Source organism: Equus przewalskii, chromosome 6, assembly GCF_037783145.1.
Source record: "Equus przewalskii isolate Varuska chromosome 6, EquPr2, whole genome shotgun sequence".
NCBI lineage: Eukaryota > Metazoa > Chordata > Mammalia > Perissodactyla > Equidae > Equus > Equus przewalskii.
Genome location: NC_091836.1, coordinates 35260308 through 35283594, shown reverse-complemented (window position 1 = coordinate 35283594; position 23287 = coordinate 35260308). Strand labels below are relative to the sequence as shown.

The 23287-nt window shown below is 54.0% G+C and overlaps 1 protein-coding gene across 9 annotated transcripts in view; it reads right to left on the bottom strand.

Moving 5' to 3' along the window:
- LOC103549035 (tubulin alpha-3 chain) overlaps positions 1-17878 on the bottom strand; it is a 45055-nt gene extending 27177 nt beyond the window's left edge. The window contains exons 1-4 of one of the 9 annotated variants that reach the window (XM_070625150.1): positions 4609-4667; positions 3310-3553; positions 2547-2736; positions 2072-2160 (exon numbers count right to left, since the gene is read on the bottom strand). In XM_070625150.1, coding sequence (XP_070481251.1) covers positions 2072-2160; positions 2547-2715 — 258 coding nt within the window. In that variant the 5' untranslated portion in view covers positions 2716-2736; positions 3310-3553; positions 4609-4667. Of the gene's footprint in view, positions 1-2071; positions 2165-2546; positions 2737-3309; positions 3554-4156; positions 4668-17848 lie in introns of those variants that run through there. The other 8 variants (XM_070625152.1, XM_070625149.1, XM_070625155.1 and 5 more) reach the window with 8 other exon arrangements.
- Between the last annotated feature and the right edge of the window lie 5409 nt (positions 17879-23287).

The following is a 23287-nucleotide window of genomic DNA, read 5'->3' as shown; positions in this document are numbered from 1 at the left end:
GTTTAAGAAAACATATTCACATGTGTCAGGAGAGAATCATCATACTTCAGGGGGAGGGGAACCCAGGGAAGTCATCAAATGGAAAGAAGTGTAAGAGTTTGGCTTACAAGGATCTGCACCCTGAACAGGAAAGTGGGCCCACCTTTATTACTGCTCCATGCCAACAATGAGCTAAAAGTGACAGAGCCCAATTAACAGTATCTCTTTCAAAAGCATCAGTTTTTGAAAACCTAAAATATTAAGAAATATATATTTTGGAGTTATGAAGAATTGAATCTTGCAGATTCTCAGTTGTAAAACTAAAACTTTCTGAAAATTCCATTCGTAGTCATTGGAGGGACTCTCATCCTGGTGGTTTGAGTGGATTCCAGAAGTCACAGATGCCTTAAGGATACAACTGAAAAGGATGCAACAGTGCTTTGAAAGGGCTCTTCGTTGACCCTGAATCTCACGCTGAATTCTGTATAAGATGATAGACACAGAGGCGGATCCGCGCGACTAGCAGGAGAGCAACAAAGGATCATGAAATTCTGTGCTTTCGCAGTGAGTCTTCAGGGCAGGGGTCTGTTAAAATCCATCAGGCTTTAATGTGCCTCCCACGAGTGAGCAAACCAGATACAAAGACATTCGGATTTGTCACAAAGCTGTGCACCTGTTCTCGATGCCCGTCTCTGTCCCCGCTTCAGTTCACGCGACCATCACCGACCACAGTACACTCCCCTGGGCGCACACTGCTCACCAGGCGGAGGTGCCTCAGGAGTTGGTGCCGCAGAAGTCCCCGCTACTTAGCCAGGTGACACCTCCAACCTGCACCTCCGCCCCTTCTGTCCTGGGCAGGTCAGGAGGACCCCCACCCCCACCCCAGCCTAGGGGACCAGATGGCTGTCCTGACCTAGTCCAGGTTCAATGACCTTGGAGGCCTCGGGTCACCAAGTACGAACGCATAGAGAAGCTGCCCTAGACCCACATTTGATCATAGGAACATTATGATCAAGGAACATTCTTGACACTGACAAGGAAGGATGTTGTTTCCAGAATAAAGCACAGCCTTTCCCATGAAACAGCATTTGCCAAGCTTCCCCTGACATGTGTGTATGTAATATAGAAGTCACATCACCCGCACCTTTGTAAGGGGTTTCCTCCTCTCTAAATGGAGAGATGAGCAGCCTGCCTCCCAGGGGTGTGCAGGGGGAAAGTGTGAATCCAGGCCCCGCACAGAGCAAGAGGGAAGAGGTGTCAGCTGCTTGACTCTCACACCCATCTCCTCCTGTCCTTGATCTGCTCACTGCCCTCCCTTAGGGAAGACTGTCATGGGCCAGCCCGGAGCAGAGCGTGGCCGTGGGAACCAGGCCTTGGAGAGGCCGGTGTGGGGACACCAGGTCACGAGGCAGGGGCGTGGCCCTGCAGCCACCACCAGGGGCCCACGACTTCCTTTGTACAATGCAGCTCGGGCCCATTCTGCACACCCACCTGAGCACTGACCTGCTTTATACCAAGTACAGCGCTGGGCGGCTGCGGTCGGGAGCACGACAGCTCCTGCCCCCAGGAACCTCAAACCCAGGGAGAGCAGAATCAGTGACGTCCTCAGATAACCGATGGTCACTGATATAGCACTTTCATGAAGGTTTAAACAGAAACATAGAGAAGCAGGGCATTTGAAAGAGTCAACAGAAACTGGAAAAGGACATAAAAATGAAAAACTCTAGGTAAATAGGCATGGAGGAATCATTTGCTTGTGGAAATTTGGGCAGGAAGCTCGTGACCTGTGAAGGCTGCTGGCTGAGTGTGTCGTAGAGGCAGCGGAACAGAACCACTCTGTGAGGGAACGAAGCACTCCGGCGCGAAAACTCCAAAAGAGCAGGGCCTGTCATTTCCGGTCCCTCAAATCACCTGCTGTAGAATCTGACCCTCCCCAAACATCTCCCCTGAGGGGTCGTTTTATTCATGGGACCCATGGGAGCACCGTGTGCTCTGAGCTCTGGAACAGCAAGGTGTCGTGTGGTCCGCACATACCAGGACCGCTATGGTCTTGCTACTCAGCAGGTGCCGCGGCGCCAACTAGCGAGCCCACCTTGATCTGCCCAAGGCCGATGGTGACAGGAGCAGCGGGGGTGGGACCCTTCATGACTGACGGGGCAGGAGATGACGTCCAGCAGGAACCTGGCTGACCAAGAGGGAATACTGAGTCAGTCGCAGCTCTGCTCGGTCCCAGAGGACATGGGTGGACGTGGGCTGGGAGAAGTGGTGTGGGTGGGACTGGTGGGTGACACGTCCTTTTTGGGCTGGTTTGGAGAGCAGGAAAGGGAGGCTAGGGTCTGAGGCCCTGGACATTTCCCCAAGTGTCCTGGCCTCTGAGCAGAATGGGCTTGGGCGGAGGGTGGAGGGTACCTCTCCAACACACACACACACACACACACAGGGTCAGCCCTTGGAGTGCAAAGAAGGAAATGCTGAGGGCAGGGCATCCCAAGGAGACAGGAGTCTAGGACCCCAGGAAGAGCAGAAGTGAAGCCCCCCACCAAAGCAAGAGGGCCTCAGAGTCTTACCCAAGAGCTGGAGCCCCAGGGCTACGTGCATGCAGCCCCCCAGGAAGGCCAGCACCACAGCACACGTGGGCTCATGGAAGGTGTAGGAGACCAGGAGGGACTTGATGGCCGTGGGCCCCAGAGTCACTATCCAGGAGGTGCCCAGGAAGAAATGGACGAAGTGCCCCATGAAGGCAGAGTAGAGGCCGTACTGTTGGGGAGAGAGACTGATGAGCACCCAGGGCACAGGGGGCACACCCACGGCATCCCTGCTGTAGACGTCTGGGCACAGGGATCTGTGTGCCCATTGTGTACGCTGGGCACACCAGTGCACACAGGGAGGGTAAACGCTCACCCTCTATCACCCACGGGTGTGACCTGCAGTGACCAGGAGACCTCTTTTCTCCCCACACTCCACTGGGGCCTCGGGTGGTACCTGCGGGAGCACAAAGGCCTGGGTGCTTCCGTGTGAGTGTGTGAGGAAGCGTTCTTAAGGCTACGGAGAGTCATCCCGCTGGCCCCATCACACAATCCACAGCTAGCTCATTCTCCGTGTTTGACAATTGGGACAAGAGAAGTTACAGTGGCCTGTGTCTACCCAAAGGCAGTCACATGCTCTAGACTGTAAACCAAGGCTTCTTGGGCCCCATGGGCCTGGATGCCAGCGTGCCTCGTTTGTCTGGAGTGGACACTGCATTTCTACTCTGCTTCTGGGTGGGCACTGAGGCCGGGTGGGGTCAGGGAAGGGAGGGGATGTGGCCAGCAGCAGGGGCAGACATCTCACCTGGGGCAGGAGTCAGCCCCCTCAGCACAGGTGGCTGACTGGGGCATGACCTTGAGCTGGACTGAGAGCCCAGCAGAGAAGTCCATTTCAGCCACTCTGCTTGCACAGAGTGGTCAACCAGCCAGGCCAGGATGCGCAGCCTCCTCTGCGCCACCTCAGGGGAGCAACAGCAGGCCTCTTGGGGGTGCCATGCAGGGCACTGAGGCTCTGGTCAGTCTCGGTCTCTTTACGGAAGAGGGCATGCCTGGGGTGGGTGTGGGGGTGACACGGACCAGCAGTCAGGGTGCCAGCTTCAGAGAACCCAGCAACAGGGCAGGGGTCGAAGGGCATCAGGAGCAGCACAATCTGTCTCCCCTCCCGGGCGTCTGACCCAGATGGGTTAAATCCCCCTCTTGCTGGTCTGAGGGAGAAAGCCAACAACCTGTGCAGGGAGGGCCTCAAGCAAAGGTGCAGTGTCCCTGCTCCCCTGCTCACTGCTCTCCTGAATCCCACCTGCCCAAACGCTGGGGCCCTTCTCTCCCTCCATCCCCGCTGGCCTGGAAGAATATGGTAAAGGATTTCTCAAGGAGCAGCCTAAAGGATAATTAGACTCAAGGTTTCTCCCCTGGAGAGAATCTGTTTGCTTAGGTTTTTTTCCTCCTCTGGGAATTTAACTGGGAGCAGTACAGAGAAGCAGGCTCCAGGGGGCACCCCCGGCTGGCTGAAGGGGAGTGGGTGAGAGTACTCCGGGTCATGAGGGCCCAGGGGCTGTCCAAGTGCACACCATGGGCCAGCCACCCACTAAGTGGGCCTGCAGCGCTGGAGGGGGGTGTCTCCCATCCTGAGGCCTCACCTCACCCAACCTCACCTCTGGCATTCGCATCCTTAGAGAGGCCCCAGAGGTTCCATTTGCTTCTGGAGTATGCCAGAGGCTCCTCCATTAACTCAGGGTGACTGCACCCTCTAGGATCCTGGCGCCCAATGTGCGCAGATTAGCTCCAGACCACCCTTTACCGTGGGCCCCGCGAACGTGCTCTGGGCAGTACCCAGCCCCCATCCCCGAAGCCGCTTGCCCAGGACTCTGGGGTCTAAGGGTGGGGACCCCACGCCGGCTAACGGTCGGCGGCCCACCAGCCAAGGAAGGCCAAGGCGGGTGGGGACCTGGATAGGGACGCGGTGGGTGGGGAGAAGGGGTTCCCGGGAGGCGCCCGCACCCTCGGACCCCAAACAGCCCCTAGACTCAGCCGCCCCAGGCGACACTGACCGGTCCCTGAGGCTCCCACACCCCGCCCCGGGGCTCGCCGCCCACCAGGGGCTCACTGTGCTAGGCAGCATGGAGTCCTGGAGACAGGGTCCTCAGGAACCACAGGGGGAGGGGGAGCGAGGGGGCGGGGCCGGGTGTCACGTGACCTTGGGGCGGGGCCTGCGGTCGAGGCAGGCAGGAGCAGGCTCCGCTTGAACGTGACAGGAGGCCGGACCTGGGACATCTGGATGTCCAATCGACCTGTCATCATTTATTGAAAGAACTGTCTTTCTCCCACTGCTGTGTGGGACCACCTTTGTCACAAAGCATGTGTCTCTGTGTGTGCGCGTGTGTGTGTGTGTGTGTGTGTGTGTCTGGGCTGGTTCAGGCCTCTTCACTGGGTCCAGAGGTCAGCTTGGTTCTTTGTGCTCATATCACACAGTCTCAATTACTTTAGCTTTACAGTAGTCTTGGTACCAGGACTTTCTTTGTTCTTCCCCTGAAAGGTTATCTTAGCTATTCTTGGCCTTTGGCATTTGCATATAAATTTTAGACTCCATTCTCAGGTCCTTCATACAACAACAAAAGTCCTATTGGGTTTGGATTGGAGTGGCACTGAGTCTATAGAGGGATGTGGGGAGACCGGCTATCCGTTCAATATGGAGTTTTCCCGTCCCCCTACCTCACGCCACACACTCAAATCACTCCTGGCTGGGTTGTGGATCTAAATGTGAGAGGCAAATCAACAAAGTTTGTAGAAGCCAGCAGCGGAGATAATGCTTGTAACCTTGGGGTAGAGAAAGCTTTCTTAAACAAGGCAAAAGTCACCATCCGTAAAGGAAAACCCTCATATGTTTCATTACACTGAAGCCATAAGAACTTCTCTTCACTAAATACACCATTAAGAGAGCGAAAAGTCAAGCCATAGAGTGGGAACAGATATTTTCAAAACATGTAACTAACTATGGGCTCCTATCCAGAATTTACAAAGAACTTGTACAAATCAACAAGTTAAAGACAGACAACCCAACCAAATGGTCAAGAAACTGGGACAGACGTTAACAAAAGGGGATGTTCAGAGAGCTGATAAAGTCATTAAAAGGTGCTCAGCCCCGTCAGAAATCCAGGGCATGCCTATTTACACTGCAGGGAGACACTACTGCGCTAATGTTATGAAGACTGACCATCCCAAGTGCTAGAGAGAATGTGGAAAGAGTATAAATTGAATATGCTGCTGGCAGGAGTGTAAATTGGTACAAACGCTTGGAAAACCTGTGTGGCATTACCTCCTAAAGCTGAATATACACCCTCCCCATGAGCAGCATTTCCACTCCTAGGTAGCCATCCAACAGAAACAAATGCTCCAGTCCACCAAAAGATCATCCATTCCTAACCGTTCCTTACAGATGAAACCTCTGAGACAGGAGAGGTTGAGTAAGTTGCCTGAGGTCGTGGGGTGCATGGGAGGCAGAGTTGAGGGTCTGAGGAGCATCCTGTGAGGGTCCCGCCACCACCCCCTGAGTGAGATGCTGTATGGGGCCTTGCTCGAAACTCTTCCCACAAAACCTGCAGAAACCCTCTTTCCTCCCAGGGCCAGGTGATGGTCATATGGGGACCTGCTAAAACTGGGACCGAGATCCCAGAGGCAGCGGGATGTGTCCTAGTGTGACTTCACCCCTTTCTCTCCCAATCCCAAAGCATATTTATATCATCATGAAAGAGATCGAGAAGAATAATATCATAAACTCACCCCTTTCCAATTTATATTGTTAAATAGTAAAACTCTGATGCTTAGCACAAATGTGCATAAATTTTCACAAAACTACGCATACTAGAATGCACTATTTGTAATAGCCTCAAACTGGAGTCAACTCAAATGTCCCTCACTGGAAGAATGGCTCAATTGTGCTGTATTCACCCAGCAGAATACCATCCGCATGAGAATGAACGATCTACTGCTTCCACTCCGTGTGGATGGATGTCACACATGATGTCAAGAAAGAAGCCAGACCCAGAGATGCCGTGTGCTGCCATTTACATCAAGTTCAAAACTGCAAAAGGAACCAGGCAGCTGGAAGTCAGAAGAGTGGTTACACTTGGGGGGAGGTCGTGGCTGGAAGGGGTCTGGCGGATGGTGGGGGCTGATAATGTTCCTTTTGTTGGTCTGGGTGCTGCTTGCACAGGCGTGTTCTCTGTGAAACGCGTGAGCTGTACACTTCTTATTTTCACACTTATGGACATACATTACTCTCCAATTAAAATGTTTCCTAATGTAAAAATTTGCAAATTCCAGTATTTCAACCTTTGTTAGTTAGTGAGCCTCTGCACCATCATGGATCAAGCCACACGATAGAGGGGTAAGTGTAGACCTCTAAATTAGCATCCTCTCCTAAACTTTGAGCTTGAACACACCAGCTGAAACCAGCTTCCGCTTGAGGCTCACTGAAAGGGAGATGGTCTCCATGGGACCTGGAGACAAGGGCCCTTAGTCAGGACATCTGACGCAGAGAGTCACGCACACCTACAGCATTATCTGATCTGGCAGTTTCCAGGGATCAAATGACCCGGATAGTAGTCAGACTGCCATAGTGACACCACATCTCCCAGTCAAAACCCCCACAGAGGTTTTTTTCCTGGGGCTACATTTATGGGCAGAGAGGACAGGGGCTTGTGCCACCCCTGGGTCTCATTTCTGCATGAGGAGCTGAGGGGGCTATTTAAGAGACTACAGAGGCCACAGAAAGGTGAGACCACCCTGGACCCCCATGGGGCTCCAAGCAGCCTCTGCTCAGTCCTGCCCTGGGTCTCTGCCACGGCCTCCCCAGGACACAGCTCTGAGCTCTTGCACATGGATTATCTCACTGAATCCAAAAGCTCTAGGAAGGAGGTAACATCATTATTCCCATTTTGCACAGAAGGAAACTGAGGCACAGAGGGTTTCAATGAGTCACCCAAGTGTGACCACCAGAAAGTAGTGGAGTCATTTAGTTTTGAACTGATTCTCTCAACAGCCACGCCGGCTCCCATCACTCCTTCCTCCAGGAGCTCTGTTTCCCATCTCTTACACTAGTTGCCCCTGCATCAGGCCTCTGGGTGAACCTCACTCTGCAGGATGCTCAGGGAGGTCAGGTCCTCTGGGAAGCAGGCACCGAGATGGAACCAGAAGTGCACAGGATTTCTTGGAGGAAACCTCTGTGGAGTGAAAGAGGGAGGGGGCAGGACTGAGCAGGCAGAGCCTTCAGACTATGGATGGGTCTGACACCTGGGAAAGGAGAGGGGGAGGGAAGGAGGACTGCGCAGGAAGAGCCTCAGACCACAGCACAGCTCTGAGAAAGGCTCAGCCAGCCCAACAGGAGCGCCAGAGCAGAGCGTCCATTGGCGGAGTCCCTGGTTATGCAGGGATGGCCCAGGCTGCCAGTCCTTGGTAGACCATGGGATCAGTCAGCACATTTTACAGAAGCAGAGTGAGCATCAGTTTATTCGGTACATTGGTTATGAGCATGTGAGTGGAGTGTCTCTTAAGAGCATCAGTGTCACTATTTATTGGATGGTGGTCTTCCCCTCTATAGCCCCACAAGGGTGGGAATCCCCCTAGTCAGAGGGCAAGTCTGGAATGTAGTAGATGCTCAATATTTGTGGACTCACCAGTTCCTGACCAGCTCCTTTGTGTTTGTTATCGCCACACATTTCCTGAGGATGTTCCATGCAGTGTGTTTTAGTAATAAGAATAAAGGATTAGATGTTGGATCTGGTTTAAGTTTTAGACCCAGCTCTTCCAATCTGTGTGCACTTACGTAGCTCATGTCACCTCTTGGAGCTTCTGTTAACTCATCTGCGGAATGGGGACACTACTATCTACCCAGTAGATATCGTCCCTCTTCTTTGAAGATCAAATGAGATGCTGCCATCACAATACTATTATTATTATTATTATTATATTATTATTACAAGGACAGCAGACTTCTGTACAGATGGTTACTTCTAGTGTTTGTGATTATTCAAGTAAACTGTAGGGCCCTAGCCGCCAAGACATGAATGTCATTTTGAAGTATATCATTACTTCCACGGAAAACTCATATTCAACAGGCACTGACACACTTCTTGAGAGGACCAGTACCGAGCAGGGACTGTCTTATCTGACTGTTTGCTGTGTGTTCCGTCCTCAGTGCCCCGAGCCTGCCCTCGAGGCCGGGATCCACATCTTATCTGTCTGGGTACAGCCAGCACTTAACAAGGGGCTTGCACCTCACAGGGACTCAATGAGTGCACTTCCTGATCCCCCGCTGGAGACCCTGCCACGAGACCACATGCCACAGGCATTAGCTGACTTACTCCCCACAATAGACCCCATGTGGGCAGTGCTGTTCCCATCCTCCGAATGGAGAAACTGAGTCCCCTTGAGGCAGAGAAACTCTCCTCTGCCAGTTTCAGGCCTGGGTCATCCTGGCTCCACACCAAGTTTTTCCACTGGGACACAGAGCTGGCCTGGCAAACAGGGCAATCAGGACATGGTCTAAAATGCAGGACGATGCCCTTGTGTTCCCTGGGGGTCCAGCCTGGCCTCCCAGGAAGTGTTCTTGGAAACCAGCCTCTTCTGGTATGTTCCAATTTAGACAGAGTCTCCAGGAGGAGCGAGAGCCATGGGCTTGTGGGCTGGAGGACTCTCACATTGGAGTTCAGGAGAAGTCAGCCTGGCCTGGTTACACAGCTGCCCCAAGAAGCTTCAGTCCTTTGATGTCACTGCCCCCCATGTCGTCCCTGTTTAAAGTTCTTGCCTGCACATGTGCTCAGGGGTAACCGAGCATTAGTAACAACAGCTGCACTTGCTGAGCTCCTCCTCTATGCAGGTTGGGGTCCCCGGTCTGGGGCCATCACATCCATTTTGGCCTTGCAACCTCACAACTGCCACGCCAGGCGGGTATTCCCACCCCCATATTCCAGACGAGGAGACCAAGGCTCAGGGAAGTACGGTAACCTCCTCGGTGTCCCAGTGCTGGGAAGTGGCACAGCTGAGATCTGAATGCAGCCTGGTCAAGGTCTGAGCATGAGCCGGAGAAAGGACACGGGCAGCCTGAGTGGAGCTTGGTGTTCCGCCGCCCACCTCTGAGGCAGCAGTTCCTTAACGACATACTGGGACAGCCTCGTCCTTGGCACCAGCTTGTCCATCCTCCAAACCCAGCCACAGCGGTCTCTTAGAACACACCCAGCTCTGACTCCACCACCCCTTGTTAAGACCTCCAGTGGCTTCCTGTTTCCCACAGCTGAGAGCCCAAACCCCGTCACTCAGCACTCACGGCCCCCTGCGGTCTGGCCTCCAGTCCACTTCCTGCTCCTCACCCACTGCCCCAGGCCTCCCTCCACAGCAGACTCTTCATTCCTCCTCCACATGCTGTGTTCCTTTGTTTGCCAACTTGCCTCTGCATATGCTATTTCTCCTCCCTGGAATGTTCTTTCTCTCCTTCCACTTCTCCATCCAACAAAATCCTGCTCAGCTTCCAATTTCAGATGTTGCCTTCCCTTGGGATGCCTTGGTTTCCAGAACCCATGGCCTCACTAACATAGCCGGGTTAGGGGGAGTAGAGGGAAACCAGTTTGGCCAATGGAATCTTCTTATTCTCATTATGCCTTTTGACATAATCAGAGAAGGCAATTCCATGTCTTCAGTCCAGCTCAAAGAAATCCCTTTCAACAAACATTCACAGGAATTGTAAACCCTGTCTCCACCCCTCTCCTCACATTTTTGATGTAATTGGCCTGTCGAGCATACCCCATCTCTGAGACCTGCTCCTCCCCACTCCAACCTTATGTGTGGTGGAGGCCATCCTGAACATGGAGGGGCATCCTTGAGTCTGGCTGGGCCAGTCTTAAGAGTCCCAGAGCCCTGGCCACAGCGAATGGTCCAGGAATTGGCACATGACCCAAGCTCAGCCAATCAGAGAAATTCCCTTGGTGTTTTCTGACTGATTTTGATGGGAAACTGCCCTATTTCGTGTGGTCATGAGGATCTAGGTTTGGAAGTCTAGAGCTGTCAGTCCAGAGCTGTGATACTGGTTTGAGCCCAGTGAGGACAACCAGCTTGAGGGAACGAACCAGCATACACACAAAAGGCTTGAGAAAAAGTATGCTGTTGAATTAGTTTCTGGCTTCAACCCTCCCCAAGATCAGTTACAACCCTGATCTTTCCACGGTTGGTCAGTGAAGCCAATAACGTCTTTGGTAGGTCATGTTCCAGGTGAGTTTTGGTCACTGAAAACCACAGGGTTCTAGCAAACATGGCTTAAAACTCTTTCTTCAATTCTGTGATGTCATAATGTAGTCGATAAATACTTAGGAAGGATCCGGTATGGGCCAGGCACTCTGCTAAGTAATGGGGACCCAAGGGTGAGATGAAAATATGGCCCCTGTCTATATAGAGCTCCCTGTCTGGAGTTGTGCTGTATAATGTAGTAGCCACTAGCCACATTCAAATTTACAATAATTAAAATTAAGTAAAGTGTAATATTCAGTTCTTTAGTCCCACCGGACACGTGGTACTCAGCCACATGTGGTTGGTGGCTACCTTATCGGGCAGCACAGACACAGAACATGGATATCAACACAGAACACTGAATGCGACAGGTACCGCTGGTCTAGAGCCTTGCTAGTCAAAGTGTTATCCCTAAGACCAGCAGCACCAGCCTCACCTGGGAGCTTGTTGGAAATGCAGAATCTCAAGTCCCATCACAGACCATGGGAACCTGCGTTTCAACAAGATTTCTGTGACTTTGTTAAAGGAACCTCTGTTAAGTAGAGCCCTGGGGGGTTGGATGTTGAGCCACAGTTCAACAGAAGACTGCAAATAGGGGCCTGCAAAAGAGTCAAGGGCCTGCAGGGAGGTCGAGGCAGAGCACAAGGGGCATGTGCCTTTATTAGGGTCCAGGACTGGAGTGCTTTGGGGTCCCAGGCTAAGGCCGGATTGGTCAATTCAGACCAAAACCAGTGCGATTTTGGTACGCTTCATGGCCTGGGAGCCACAAATTCTTATCACAAGGGCTTTTGAGGGAGTCACGTCAGGAACTTCCACTTACTTAGGAGTCTGTGGACTGTTGTCTAGGGCGTGCACTCTTAGGAAGTTCTAACGTCAGTTCAAGGTCCCTGCAGGCCACGTGGCCACATGAAGGGGATGCCGAGGCAGCAATACTGTGGAGTAGTTTAGCTAAACTCTCAACCCAGTTACCCACATGGTTCATGTGCACATGGGAGTTTGAGAAACCCTGTTCTGATAGCCACTCCTAGGTTAGCCTACCCTGCCTCCTCTGTCACAACCACCCTCCCATGAGCAAGAGTGGGGCCTAACCTTAAGGAGGACATGGATGGTCACCTGGCCACCAGCTCACTGACTTCTCAACAAGCCACAAAATTCACTCCGTTGGTGTCTGTCCATGGAGCAGAGGCTTGAAGGAATGACATCAATCCTCAGCTGAAAAAACTCCCTCCCACTGCACTCCCCAAGCTGATAAATAGGATTTGTGTTAATAACGACCACTAGACTTGGCTGAGGCGTGGCAGCATTCCCACTGTCGACTGAAATAAAGAGTCTAGGTAAAGGTTAAACGAAGGAGTTTATTTGATAATCCTGTATTACACCAAACATCTGAACTGTTCATCTTCAATTCAGTTTGGTAGCTATAGTGATTTGATAGTTGAGCCGTACGATTTCTTATTCCCTCCCAGTAAAAGCGACCCCTTCCCATATACCATATATTGTTTTGGACAGGAGTTTTTTGGTTTTTTTTTTTTAAAGATTTTATTTTTTCTTTTTCTCCCCAAAGCCCCCTAATACATAGATGTATATTTGTAATTGTGGGTCCTTCTAGTTGTGGCATGTGGGATGCCACCTCAGCATGGCTTGATGAGTGGTGCCATGTCCATGCCCAGGATTTGAACTGGCAAAACCCTGGGCCACTGAAGTCGAGTGGGCAAACTTAACCACTCAGCCACAGGGCCGGCCCCAAGACAGGAGTTTTTATCATAGGCCAAGTAAGGGTTATTTCTGAATTCCATTGTTCCTGCAGGCATAGCCATATCCCTCTACATTGCTCATGTGGGGGATCGGAATTGGCCATCCCAAAATGTGTCTCTTTGGCATGAGGACTATTTTGGGCTGGTTACTTTTACAAACTACAGACATAGGAGAAGCTCTGAAAATTAGAATTTATTTACCCTTTGTAAGAGACATTTACATTTGTAATGGAAATCTCCATCTGTAAAGGTGTCTCCCTCTCTGTCCCAGGAAGAAGGGGGATGACCTTACCTCTAAAAACTCTTACCAATGCGGAAGGCAAGGACTTAAATCTGCGTAATAACCTTCCTCTTGTTTACTATTCTTTTCCGGTCATCGCCCACAGCTGACTCCCCCACCTCTAACGTCCTCCTTTGCCTTTAGCTGAAGCTGGTATTTAAGGGAATAGCCTCTGCCATTTCGGCGAGTTGCTCAGTTTCCCTGATTCTCTCCCATGTACACATGTTATAAAGCCTTGTTTAATTTTCTCCTGTTATTCTATCTCATGTGAATTTAATTTGTAGCACAGCCAGAAGGACCCAGAGTGGGTAGAGGAATGTCTTCCTCCCCTACATTCACAACCTAGAACCAAAATAGCTTCCCCTCATGGCATAGTCTCACTGTGGCCAAGAAGGGCCCACCAGCTCGCTATAGGAAGTACCCAATAGTTGTCATGGATGGTCCCTATCCCCACAAGTTGTGCCATCTTAGGAAATATTTTTGGAATGACTCTCGAAAGATCTTGTACTGTGTCTACATTTCTTTGCTTGTCTTCCACTCCTTGGTGTGTAACGTCATCCATAGGGTTTGTTAATCCTCCCTTTCCACCTGTTCCTTACCTTTAATTTTTGAGGCAATCATATGAATTAGCTGATAAAGATCTGAGAATCCTGGAACATAAATTCTGATTGTTAACTCAAATTCTTTAGCAATTTGAGTTCCTTCAGGCGTCTGGAAAATCCTTGGTTATGGCTCTTATTTCTGATTTGGCCCAAGGAGTACACTGGGGTGTCATATAGCTCCGCCTCCTTCCCTGGTTGCTGTTTTCTCTCAGGTGGGCAATAATGGCACAGGGGACTGGATCTCTCTGGCTGTGCCTTGAGTGGAGGTATTGGTGAGGGCAGAGGAGATAATGAAATGGCATCCAGACCTGGTGGCTCTGAAAGCAGCAGGTATAATGGGCGAGCTGTTAAAGGATTTACCAAGTTGGGTGCTGTGCTAGCTTCAGCAGTTTTCTTTAACTCAGAGACAGTCTCAAATAGAGTTTTATTAATTAATTGCTCCATCACTTTCTCTCTTGGATGCTTCCAGTTACCTATCGAAATACGCATCCCATTCTGACTCTTTAGTTTTTTAGTTGGCTTTCCCCAGTTGCGTACACAAATACACTAGTTTGGGTAAGTTGAAACTGTCCCATTTTGGCTATTTTATAGTGAGATCTCCTTTAGAAATTTCTTTTAGGAATATTTAGGAAGATTCCTTTAGTACCATCCTCCCATTTAGGGAGCTATTTGCAAGTTTGTGCTCCGTAAGTATTGACCATTAAATTTGCCAGAGCACTAGCAGACAGCTGGATGTCAGATGTCCTGACAGGCTTTGATGTTTACTTTCCCCTTCCGGTCCAGCAAGCAAAACTAGTGGCTTAGTGTGGTAGATCAAAAGGGTGCTGCTCACAGGCACAGCTCCTCAGAGTGTCCCCAAGGAGTTCGTCCCACCCTTCTGGGCCTTGGTTTCTCCTGCTGATTGTCTAAAATAATCACAGGGCTCAGAGCACAGGTGATCACCCTATAGCACATCCCTGGACAAGCCGAATACTTAATTCCCTGGTTTGGAGTTCCCTGTGTGACCGCTACACATCTTGAGGATGGATCTCAGACTCCAGTGGACAAGTCTCTGCTTGTCCCCTGGTCACCCAGAGACACTGGCATTGCCAGCCAGAGGGAGCAAGTGTCTCTTTTCTTCGGAGTCAGCCAAGGCTGGCCCTCATTCACGAGTAGTTTCGTTTTTGGCTAGCCAAACCAGTTCTCACTTGTCAAGGAGGCAAAAAGGGGAAAACTCTACTCAAGCCACCAGTTATTCTCCTTATTTTTCTTGGCTCAAAAGGCTGGAAACCCGAGCACCAAGTTTGGAATTCCCTCTTCTGAGAACACAGAGGGTCACCTGTCCCACGCGGATAAACACAAGAACTATTGAATAGACTCAAAGACCTTCAACCATTGGTCGGGAGGTCTGAGACCCAGGAAAGACTAACCCTGCCTCAGATGGAGCTCCGGGGAGCTGGGTGGGCTCAAGGGGCGCTTGCTGGTACCATGGCCCTGGGGCCCCTTCAGGCTCCAGGCGGTCTCAGGCAGTCTCTCTGGGTCCCTTCGTAGTTGTCAATTTGCCAGCTGAAATAGTGTGGGTAAAGGTTAGATGAAGGAGTTTATTCAAGAATCAAAGTGAGGAACTCGAGCCCTGGGAAGCAGCCCAGCAGAGGATGCTGAGGGGGTGCCCTGAGGCCCACAGCCCCGAGTGTTGTTTACACACCTTTTAACAGAGCGCTGTCCATGCGGAAAGGCCTTACACGTCTGACAGTCGTCTACTTCTAAGAGGACATGAAGTTTCTGGTTGTACATCAAACAAGGCTTGGAATGTGGGTGTTATCTGTGTGTGGAGGGAGGCAAGGACCAGGTCGCCCCTCTTTGCCTTGATCTCTGAGCAATGCGGCTGGGACACGTGAGAGTGAGGTCCCCTTTGTCCTTTCCTGTTGTGCATCTCTCCAGGGGACATCTTCAGTCACGACACGAGGAGCTGCAGGGCCATTCGGTCGCAGGCTGACGAGGCCTGCGTGGCCTGCACAGCACAGCGTGGGTTTCTGTACTGACGGAGCCTGTGCGGCTCACTTGCTGGATTCGCTGTTAGACCAGGGAGGGGGTCCCAAACGTCCTATCACAGGAGGCAGCCATGGGGCAGCCTCAGGCCGGGGCGGGGGCTGGGAGGGGCCAGGTGCGGGGAGGGCTCTGCTACCCTCCACTGTGGGCAGCACAAACATCTGGCTCTAGCCCTGAGACTGCCCTGGCCCTCCTCGGGCCACACCTGGCCCTGTTTGTCCCCTGTCCCACGCCCCGCTGACTATGGGCTTGATTTCTCTTCCCCTTACTGCTCCCTTTCTGTCACCCTAAGTTCTGGTTTAGGTCAGGTTAGGATTCACTTTAGCCTGGGGGTTCTCAGGGCGACCAGCAGGGCCACAAGACCTGGGGGAGGCCATTCTCTCCAGCCACGTTCCACCTCAGGCCTCACTGTCCTTCCGGGCACAGGGCCTCTGTGCCCATCCCATCATCTAGGAATCCTACAGTTTCCCAGCAGACTGGCCCTTGGAACCTCTCACCCAGCTCCTCCTTGAGCAGAGGGGAAAGCTGGGGCTCAGAGAGTGAAAGCAACTTGCCCAGGGTCACACAGCATGTCAGAGGCAGACCTGGGGCCCAGGAGAAGAAAGCAATAACTGGGGTTGGTGAGGGTCATCATGGGCCAGGCAAGTCAGAGGCGTTGTCTCCTTTAATCTCCAAACCCACCCTGTGGGGGAGACACTCATTATTACTCCCTTGTACAGAGGAAACTGAGGCCCTCAGAGGGGAGGCAAGCCACCCAAGGTCAAGGGCTGAGAAGGGCTGATTGTGAGTGAAGGGACCCCTCCCTGTCTGACCCTAGGGTCTGGGATCCCACCACAGAGTTCCCCTGGGCCCCTGGCCAGCCCGCCTCCCTCCTCCCAGCCGTGGGGTGGAGGCGTGGCCTCCTTTCTGTACCCCTGAAGTGGGGTCGGGACTGGAGAATGATGCAGGGAGGTCACCCCAGGTGAGCAGGTTGGGAGCTTGGCAGAGGACAGCACTCCTTATGGCACAGCCCCTGTGAGCTCGACCAGGCCCATGCCTCTCCTGGGCTGTTTCCCCATCCAGCCGATGGGACGTCCCAGGCTGGGAGTAGAGACACCCAGGAGCTGGCTCTGTCTTGCTCTTTGGGGTGTTAATCATTCTGAGCCTCAGTTTTCCTCCCTGTGAAATGAGATGATGATCCTGACCGTCAGCGTCATAGAATCCGTGAGTGGTTTAGCTGGATAATGTGTCCCCGTGTTTCATAAATGATACAAGGACAGTAGGCCACTCCATAGTGTCACAGGGCACAGCTGCCTTTTGAAATCTCAGATCTGGTCAGGGCTGAGGGCTTCAGGGGCCTCTACCCCCTGCCTCGCCTCCTCTGAGCTCCGTCCCTGCCTCTCTGCTGGGCTGTGGGGCTCCAGGCACTCCGGCCCACTGACTGGGCTCAGCCTGTGTGTTCCTGCCCTTCCCCACCTCAGCCCTGCCTGCAGCACGGACCACCCATCCACTGTCCACCTGGGAGATCTCCTGTGCACCCCCCGGGGCCCTGCCCTGGGCCTGGATCCCAGCATCCTCTCCACGTCCCCTCTCTGTCCAGAGGTCACTGTCTGCGTCTGAGTCTCCTTCCTCCCCAGGGCAGGGCTTGGCCACGGGGTGCAGAATGCAAGGGCTTTCTGGGTGGCGAGCATGATGGCGGGCCAGGTGGCGCAGGAGACAGGAGTCTGGGGTCTTCGAGGCGGAGTGGTCAGGGTCCCTCAGTGGGGGCCTGGGTGCGCCAGCTGAGGGGTGCTGCAGTCCCCCTCTGTGTCTTTGCTCATGCTGACCCCCAGGACACCCTCCTCCCTCTGCCCCCACAGCCCCAGAGGTCCAGCTCCCAGGCCCTGTTTGGAGGTGGCTGAAGTTGCTGCTGCCACCAGACCACCTTTGCCGACTGTGCAGGACCCTCAGAATCCACCACCCCTTGTCATCCTCACGGGGGTCTCATTTGTGCTGTGAGTCTCAGGCTGCACACGGACAAGTCTCTCCAGGGACCCCAGAGCCACAGCCCCCTCCCTACTCCCTCGGTGAATGAGCAGGCGCCTTCCAGGTCTCACTTCAGCCTCAGCTGGACCAGCCCCACCCTGCCCGGGACAAGAAAAGCCAAGGGCCCCACACAGCCCAGGCCCCCAGGAGGCCTCAGGGATGGTGGATGTGGCTGACCAGTCTCATGAGGGACCAGTCTCATGTGCTTCTTGGCCTCACATTATTTCTCCAGACCCTGGGCTCCCAGGGCAGCCATTGCGAGGGGCCACATTTCTCCTCCCCTCCCCATATTTGGCCTAATACCCCCAAAGAGTCCCCGGTCTGGGGGCAGCAGGTGAGATGTGACCCACAGTGTGCCACGTCCTGCCCTGCCCACCCAGGGCTCCTCTGAGCTCCGAGTACCTGGCTGTGCCCCATGGTCGGCTGCAGCTCTGCTTCCTGGGGGCTCTGGGGAAGGCACAGGATCCACAGGGACACAAGATTCTGGAACAGAAGATGCCTCTCCTAACTGCTGATTGACCGTGATCTCGAGATGCTGCCTAGCTCAGCCTGGTTACAGGGGCTGGGGTGGCCTTGGTGCTGGGATGCGGGCTCCTTCTCCAGCTGGGCTGCTGGAAGCTTCTGAAGCTGGACCCCCTCCCTCCCCAGGCAGAGAGAAGCACCTGCTGCCAGGATGGGGCTGGTGTCGGGGTTTCCCAGCTATTTTGGGCATCAGGGACTCTTGGTTTCGCCAGGCCAGCTGCACTGGGTTAGGGTGTGAGGCCCGCGGGGAGCCATCCCAGGCGTGCTGTCCTGAGGCCGGCTGGGGCCGGAACAGCCCAGCGATAACAATAGGCAGCCACAGAGACGAGCAAAACGCCCCTTTTTCCATCTGACCATTCCTCCCCTCCCCCCAGGGAATGAGGTTCCATTATTATCAACCAGTTGCACAGAGGGGAAACTGAGGCCCTACGCCACCAACTCCAGCTGCGGGGACCTGGCCCTGAGTCAGGACCGCTCCCAGCCCCTGGCTGCCTCCAGCTACTCAGACAGCTCCCCTTGGGAGACCCGGGCTGGATGCTCTCTGGCCCCCTCACCCCCGGTTCATTTTCCCCACTGCACGGATCCTGTGTCCTGTCCGACACCGTTCACCGTCCATTAGGCTTATTCCCGTGTCCCCCAGATGTGAGTGCTCCTAGCAGGGCTGGGCCTGGTTGCCCACCACTGTGGTCCTGCACACAGTAGGTGCTCAGGAAAGAGATGCTGAACAGACGACTTGGCTCTGGGCAGTGTCTACACTGGAACCTCAGCCACAACAGGCCTTGGTCCACACTAGAACCGAGTCGGAGCCCCCATCTGACCAGGGACACCTGAGAACGGGGCCCACTTTTCTGGTCTGGGGTCCCACCTTCTCCAGCCTGCTCTGCCCTGCAGCCCCGGGGCCAGCACCCCTTCCATCAGAGAGCCGCTCTCTGCTGCCCAGCCCACGGCAGCCCTTCTGTCCTCTGCTGGGAGCCAGGCTGGGGTCTGGCCACAGCCTCCTCCCTCCTCCCGGGATGGTCAGGAGACCCCGACATCTCCCCACGCAGGCTGGACACTGGCCAGGCTGGGGTTGCCCATCCTAGTGAGGACCTGTGTGTGGTCTAGGCTCCAGTGCCCAGAATAGCCCTGGGCACAGTGGATGCTCAGTGGATGCCCAGTGGACGTCAGTCCTGACACGAGATGTCCCCAGGCTGGAGCCTGAGGAACAGGAGGGACCTGGGATGTTGATGTGGTGACAGAAATAGGGTGTTACGATGAGGGGGTGGTTTGTGTGGAAACAGACGCTTGGTGGGTGCCCTGGTGGGTTGTGCTAACTGTCAGCTACTCTGTCCCTAGAGTGGACATGGGGACTGAGGACCTCAGCTTTGTGACACTGACCACAGAAGTCACCCAGCTCCTCCCCAGGCCCCTGTCCTTGTTGTCCTGAGACATTCTCCCTGATTCCTGTCTGTTTCCCCGGGACAAGGGCTGCCCAGAGGACCTGTCCCTTGCTGGTCCCTGTCACGCTGTGCTGTCACTGAGTAGGAAATGACGTCAGGGTCACACTTGGGTCTCTCACAGGTTGGGCTGGTGTGAGCTCACACCAGAGCTCCAATGGTACCCATGGTGACCAGGAACCCCATGGTGACCGCCTGCGTGTGGGCCCTGGTGAGGCCGCTGACTCCCATCGTGGCGTCTCTGTCAAGAACAGACCCATAGAGCACTTGATGGCGCTGTGTGGTGTGCAGCACGGCAGAATGCAGGGCTGGTGGCTGGCCTTGGTCCTCCTCCGTTATAGGGAGCATTGTTCAGTCATTCAGCAAACAGCTACTCCCAGCTTGGGTGACCAAAATTTATTGTCCAAACAGGGACATTTATGGGAGTGGAAGGGGCACTGTTAATAATTATGCCAGGACACAGGCATGAACTGGGGACATCTGGGGAAATTGAGGACGCAGGTCACCCCCAGAGCCTGCCCTGGGCCTGGTCTTCCAGGGGAGGTCGGCAGTTGTGGGATTGCTGTCAAACAGGGTTAGGATCGCTGTGGTGCCAGGTGACCAGCTGGCTTTTCCGAAAAACTGATCCAAAGACTGGCCCTGCCCCGACCCCACTAGCCTCCAGCATATCACTGTGTTTATGTCCCCGAGGCCAGTCCACAATTCCTGAGGGTGACCATGTAGGAGCAGAGGCTGCCCAAGGTGGCCCCAGAGGGAGAGAGTCCTCACAGGGTCTCCTGCTCATATGAGGGGGCGCCTCTTGGGGACGTGGCACAGGAGTGCCTTGGGGAGAGGCCCGGCCGCTGCGGCCCCGTGGATGCTGGTTTGGGATGCTCCTGCGTGTGCAGCTGGGGACCCTGGGCAACTGGCCCTGCTCCTCCCACACGTCCTACTTTGGAGCCACAGGGAGGAGGTTGATGTGCCTTCCACTTACGGATGGGCTGTGGGACACAGAACCTGGCTGGAGGCCACAGAGACTCTGAGAAGAGACTCATGTGTTGGGAGGGAGGGGGTGAAGGAGAGCCCACTCTGAGATGTGGACGGTTGTTGTCATGCTGTGCCATGTGTCACCAAACCAAAGGGTATTACAGGGGACAGTTGACAGATCATGGACCCACCTGAAGCTGTATTATTATTATTTGTAAATCACTCTTGATCTTTAATTCCTTTTTTTTTTTTTGGTGAGGAAGATTGGCCCTGAGCTAACATCTGTTGACAATCTTCCTCTCTCTCTTTTTTTTCCTCCCCAAAGCCCCCCCAGTACATAGTTGTATATCCTAGTTGTAGGTTCTACGAGTTCCTCTATGGGGAAGGCAGCCTCAGCATGGCTTGATGCTAGGTCGGCCTGCAGGATCTGAACCAGTGAAGCTGGGGCCACCTAAGGGGAGTGTGTGAACTTAACCACTGGGCCACGGGGCCGGCCCCTGAAGCTGTATTTTCAAGGTGGCTGGAAACCTGGGTTTGGAACTTTGTTTTGGGAAGTAGGTGTCGCCTAGTTTGGGGGCCTCGAGTCTGGTTCATTTGTTTCCTGGTGAGTGTCCCTGTCCCCACGAGACACAGGCTGGGGGCAGACCCCCCCTTCCCACTGCTGCTGGGCTCAGTGAATAGTATGGGGTGAAGGGGTTCCCCTGTCCAGGCCTGGCTGGGCCACACTCTCTAGGTGCCTTTGCAGGCATCACAGGGGACCTGGCAGGTGGGAGAGTCACCCAGCTCAGCTCAGTCAGAGCTCTCTGGCCTCCCCCAGGGCCCCAGCCGTCCCCTCCCCTCCCCTTCTGTCCTCTCCCCCAGGTCCCAGCAGTCCCCTCCCCTAGCTCCCCCAGGGCCCCTCTGCCTACCAGAGGCTATTCTGGGCACTGCTTTTAGGCTGTGGAGGAAGCCACCAACCCCTCTCCCCATCAGCCTGGCCTCCAGCGAGGAGGAGGCTCAGAAGGGAGGGGGCTGCCCAGGGTCACACATGGAGGCCGGGTGGGGCCAGGCCAAGCCCCCTCCCTGGCCTGCCACTCTTTTCTATTCCGTGATTGGCTTACCCAGTGTGAACCACCTGGGGCCCTGGGGCCCTCACTCCCTCGAGGGCTGCCCTGGCTCTGAGCTGGGTAGGGCAGGCCCAGTGCATCCATCATGGTCAGTGTCCCCTCTGTGAAATGGGTAATGATATCCCTAACAGGCACTTGGAGGCTCCACGAGGGACTGTGACGTGCCTGGAGAGATGCCTGGTGACAGCAGCTTGGGGCATCCCCCAGACGTTTCTGTTGGTTCAATCTTATCCCAAGTGTGTGGGTAGATGCTTCTGCTGCATCAGATGCTCCCTGGCCTGGGAGCTGACCTCGGGGGCTTGAGGACAAAGGTGGAGTCAGGCATGCTCTCTAAGGCTGTGCCCCCCATCATGTCAGCTCTTCCAGGGCAGGTGGTCCTCATCTTCTTGCATCCAGCCCTGGCCCACAGCAGTGCTCACCAAGAGTTTGTTAAATGAGTGAGTGAGTGAATGAATGAATGGCACGTCACGCAGAGCTGAGGAGCCATGGAAAGAGCTTAGGGGGCAGGTCAACCAGCAACTCGCCATGTGACCACAGGCAGCTCCCTGCAACCTTCCTCCTGCCATCAGAGCCTCACTTCTTCTTACCGCACGAAAATGGGGCTCTCCTATCCAATGCACGTAAACAAGCCAATTAATTACAGCATCAGCTTCCAGGAAAAGAAATCAGCTTTATTCCGTGAGCTCCATCTTCAGGGAGACAGGGTGTGTGTGCCCTGGGATCTGTCTCTTTGATTCAAGATTTGGGACAAAATTTAAGAGGTTCGGGAGAACAGGCTGGTGTGTGGAAATGCTGGTGGGACAGGTTTTGATTCATGGGCTTCAAGCATTTATGGGGAGGTTCTAAACATTTATGGTGAGGTGGGGAAAGAATTTTAACACCAGATCTTCCTGGAGGACGGAGCCCTCACTTCGGATGAGAGTCCGACTTTCAGGTTCCGGTCACGTCCTGGTCCTTTGGTTCCACAGGGAGCAGAATCTTTGGTTCCACAGTCATTTCAGGTCAAGATTTCTTCCGTGCATGCTCTGGCTACATGACTTTGCACATTTTCTGAGAGGCAGTTTCTTAATCACTCTGTTGATAAGGGATGGAGCCCGTCTGAACTGGCTCTAAATGGCCCCGTGGTTACGTTCTTTCCTCTGAAATGGGCACACAACACGTGCCCTGCTTTGCACAGGAGTCTGTTGTCCTCGTGGGGCCAGCTGACACAGGTCTGATGTCCTCAGGTCGCAGGACTCTGGGGGAGCTCAGACTCAGGACGACGGAGGATGGGGGGGCCTTTCGAGGAAGCCCCTGGCTGAGAGGACAGGAGCGTGGAGCCTTCACTGGGAGCTTGGAGGTAGCTTTGGAGAGGGTCGGGTGTGGCCAGCACCTCCCTGAGCCTGTGGGCCTAGTGGACGTGGAGCCAGGGGTGGGTGGGAGACTCCTGGGTCCGTGGATGTGGCAACTCAGAGCTCTGCAGCTTCCTGCCATGCTCTGGAGGGCCCCGCTTCCAAACTGACTGACCCACTGTGTGCTTGCTCTCCTCCCTAAGAGGCCGCTGTTCTGAGAGGCAGAGGAAGGGGCACAAACCCACAAACTCACACCCTAGTCACACACACAGCCCCAGATGCTGACAACTCTACGCACAGGCATGGTGGCACTCCAACTGTCACACTCACCATGTTCCCATGCTGAACTTTGCTCTCACTGTGCTGAGAACAGAGGGCTGAGGAAACCAGGTCCCCCCACTCCATAGAGCCTTGAGGATGCCTCTGCCAGAGGCCGAGGGGGTCTGTGTGCACAGCACCTTCTCCTGGCACAGCACAGGT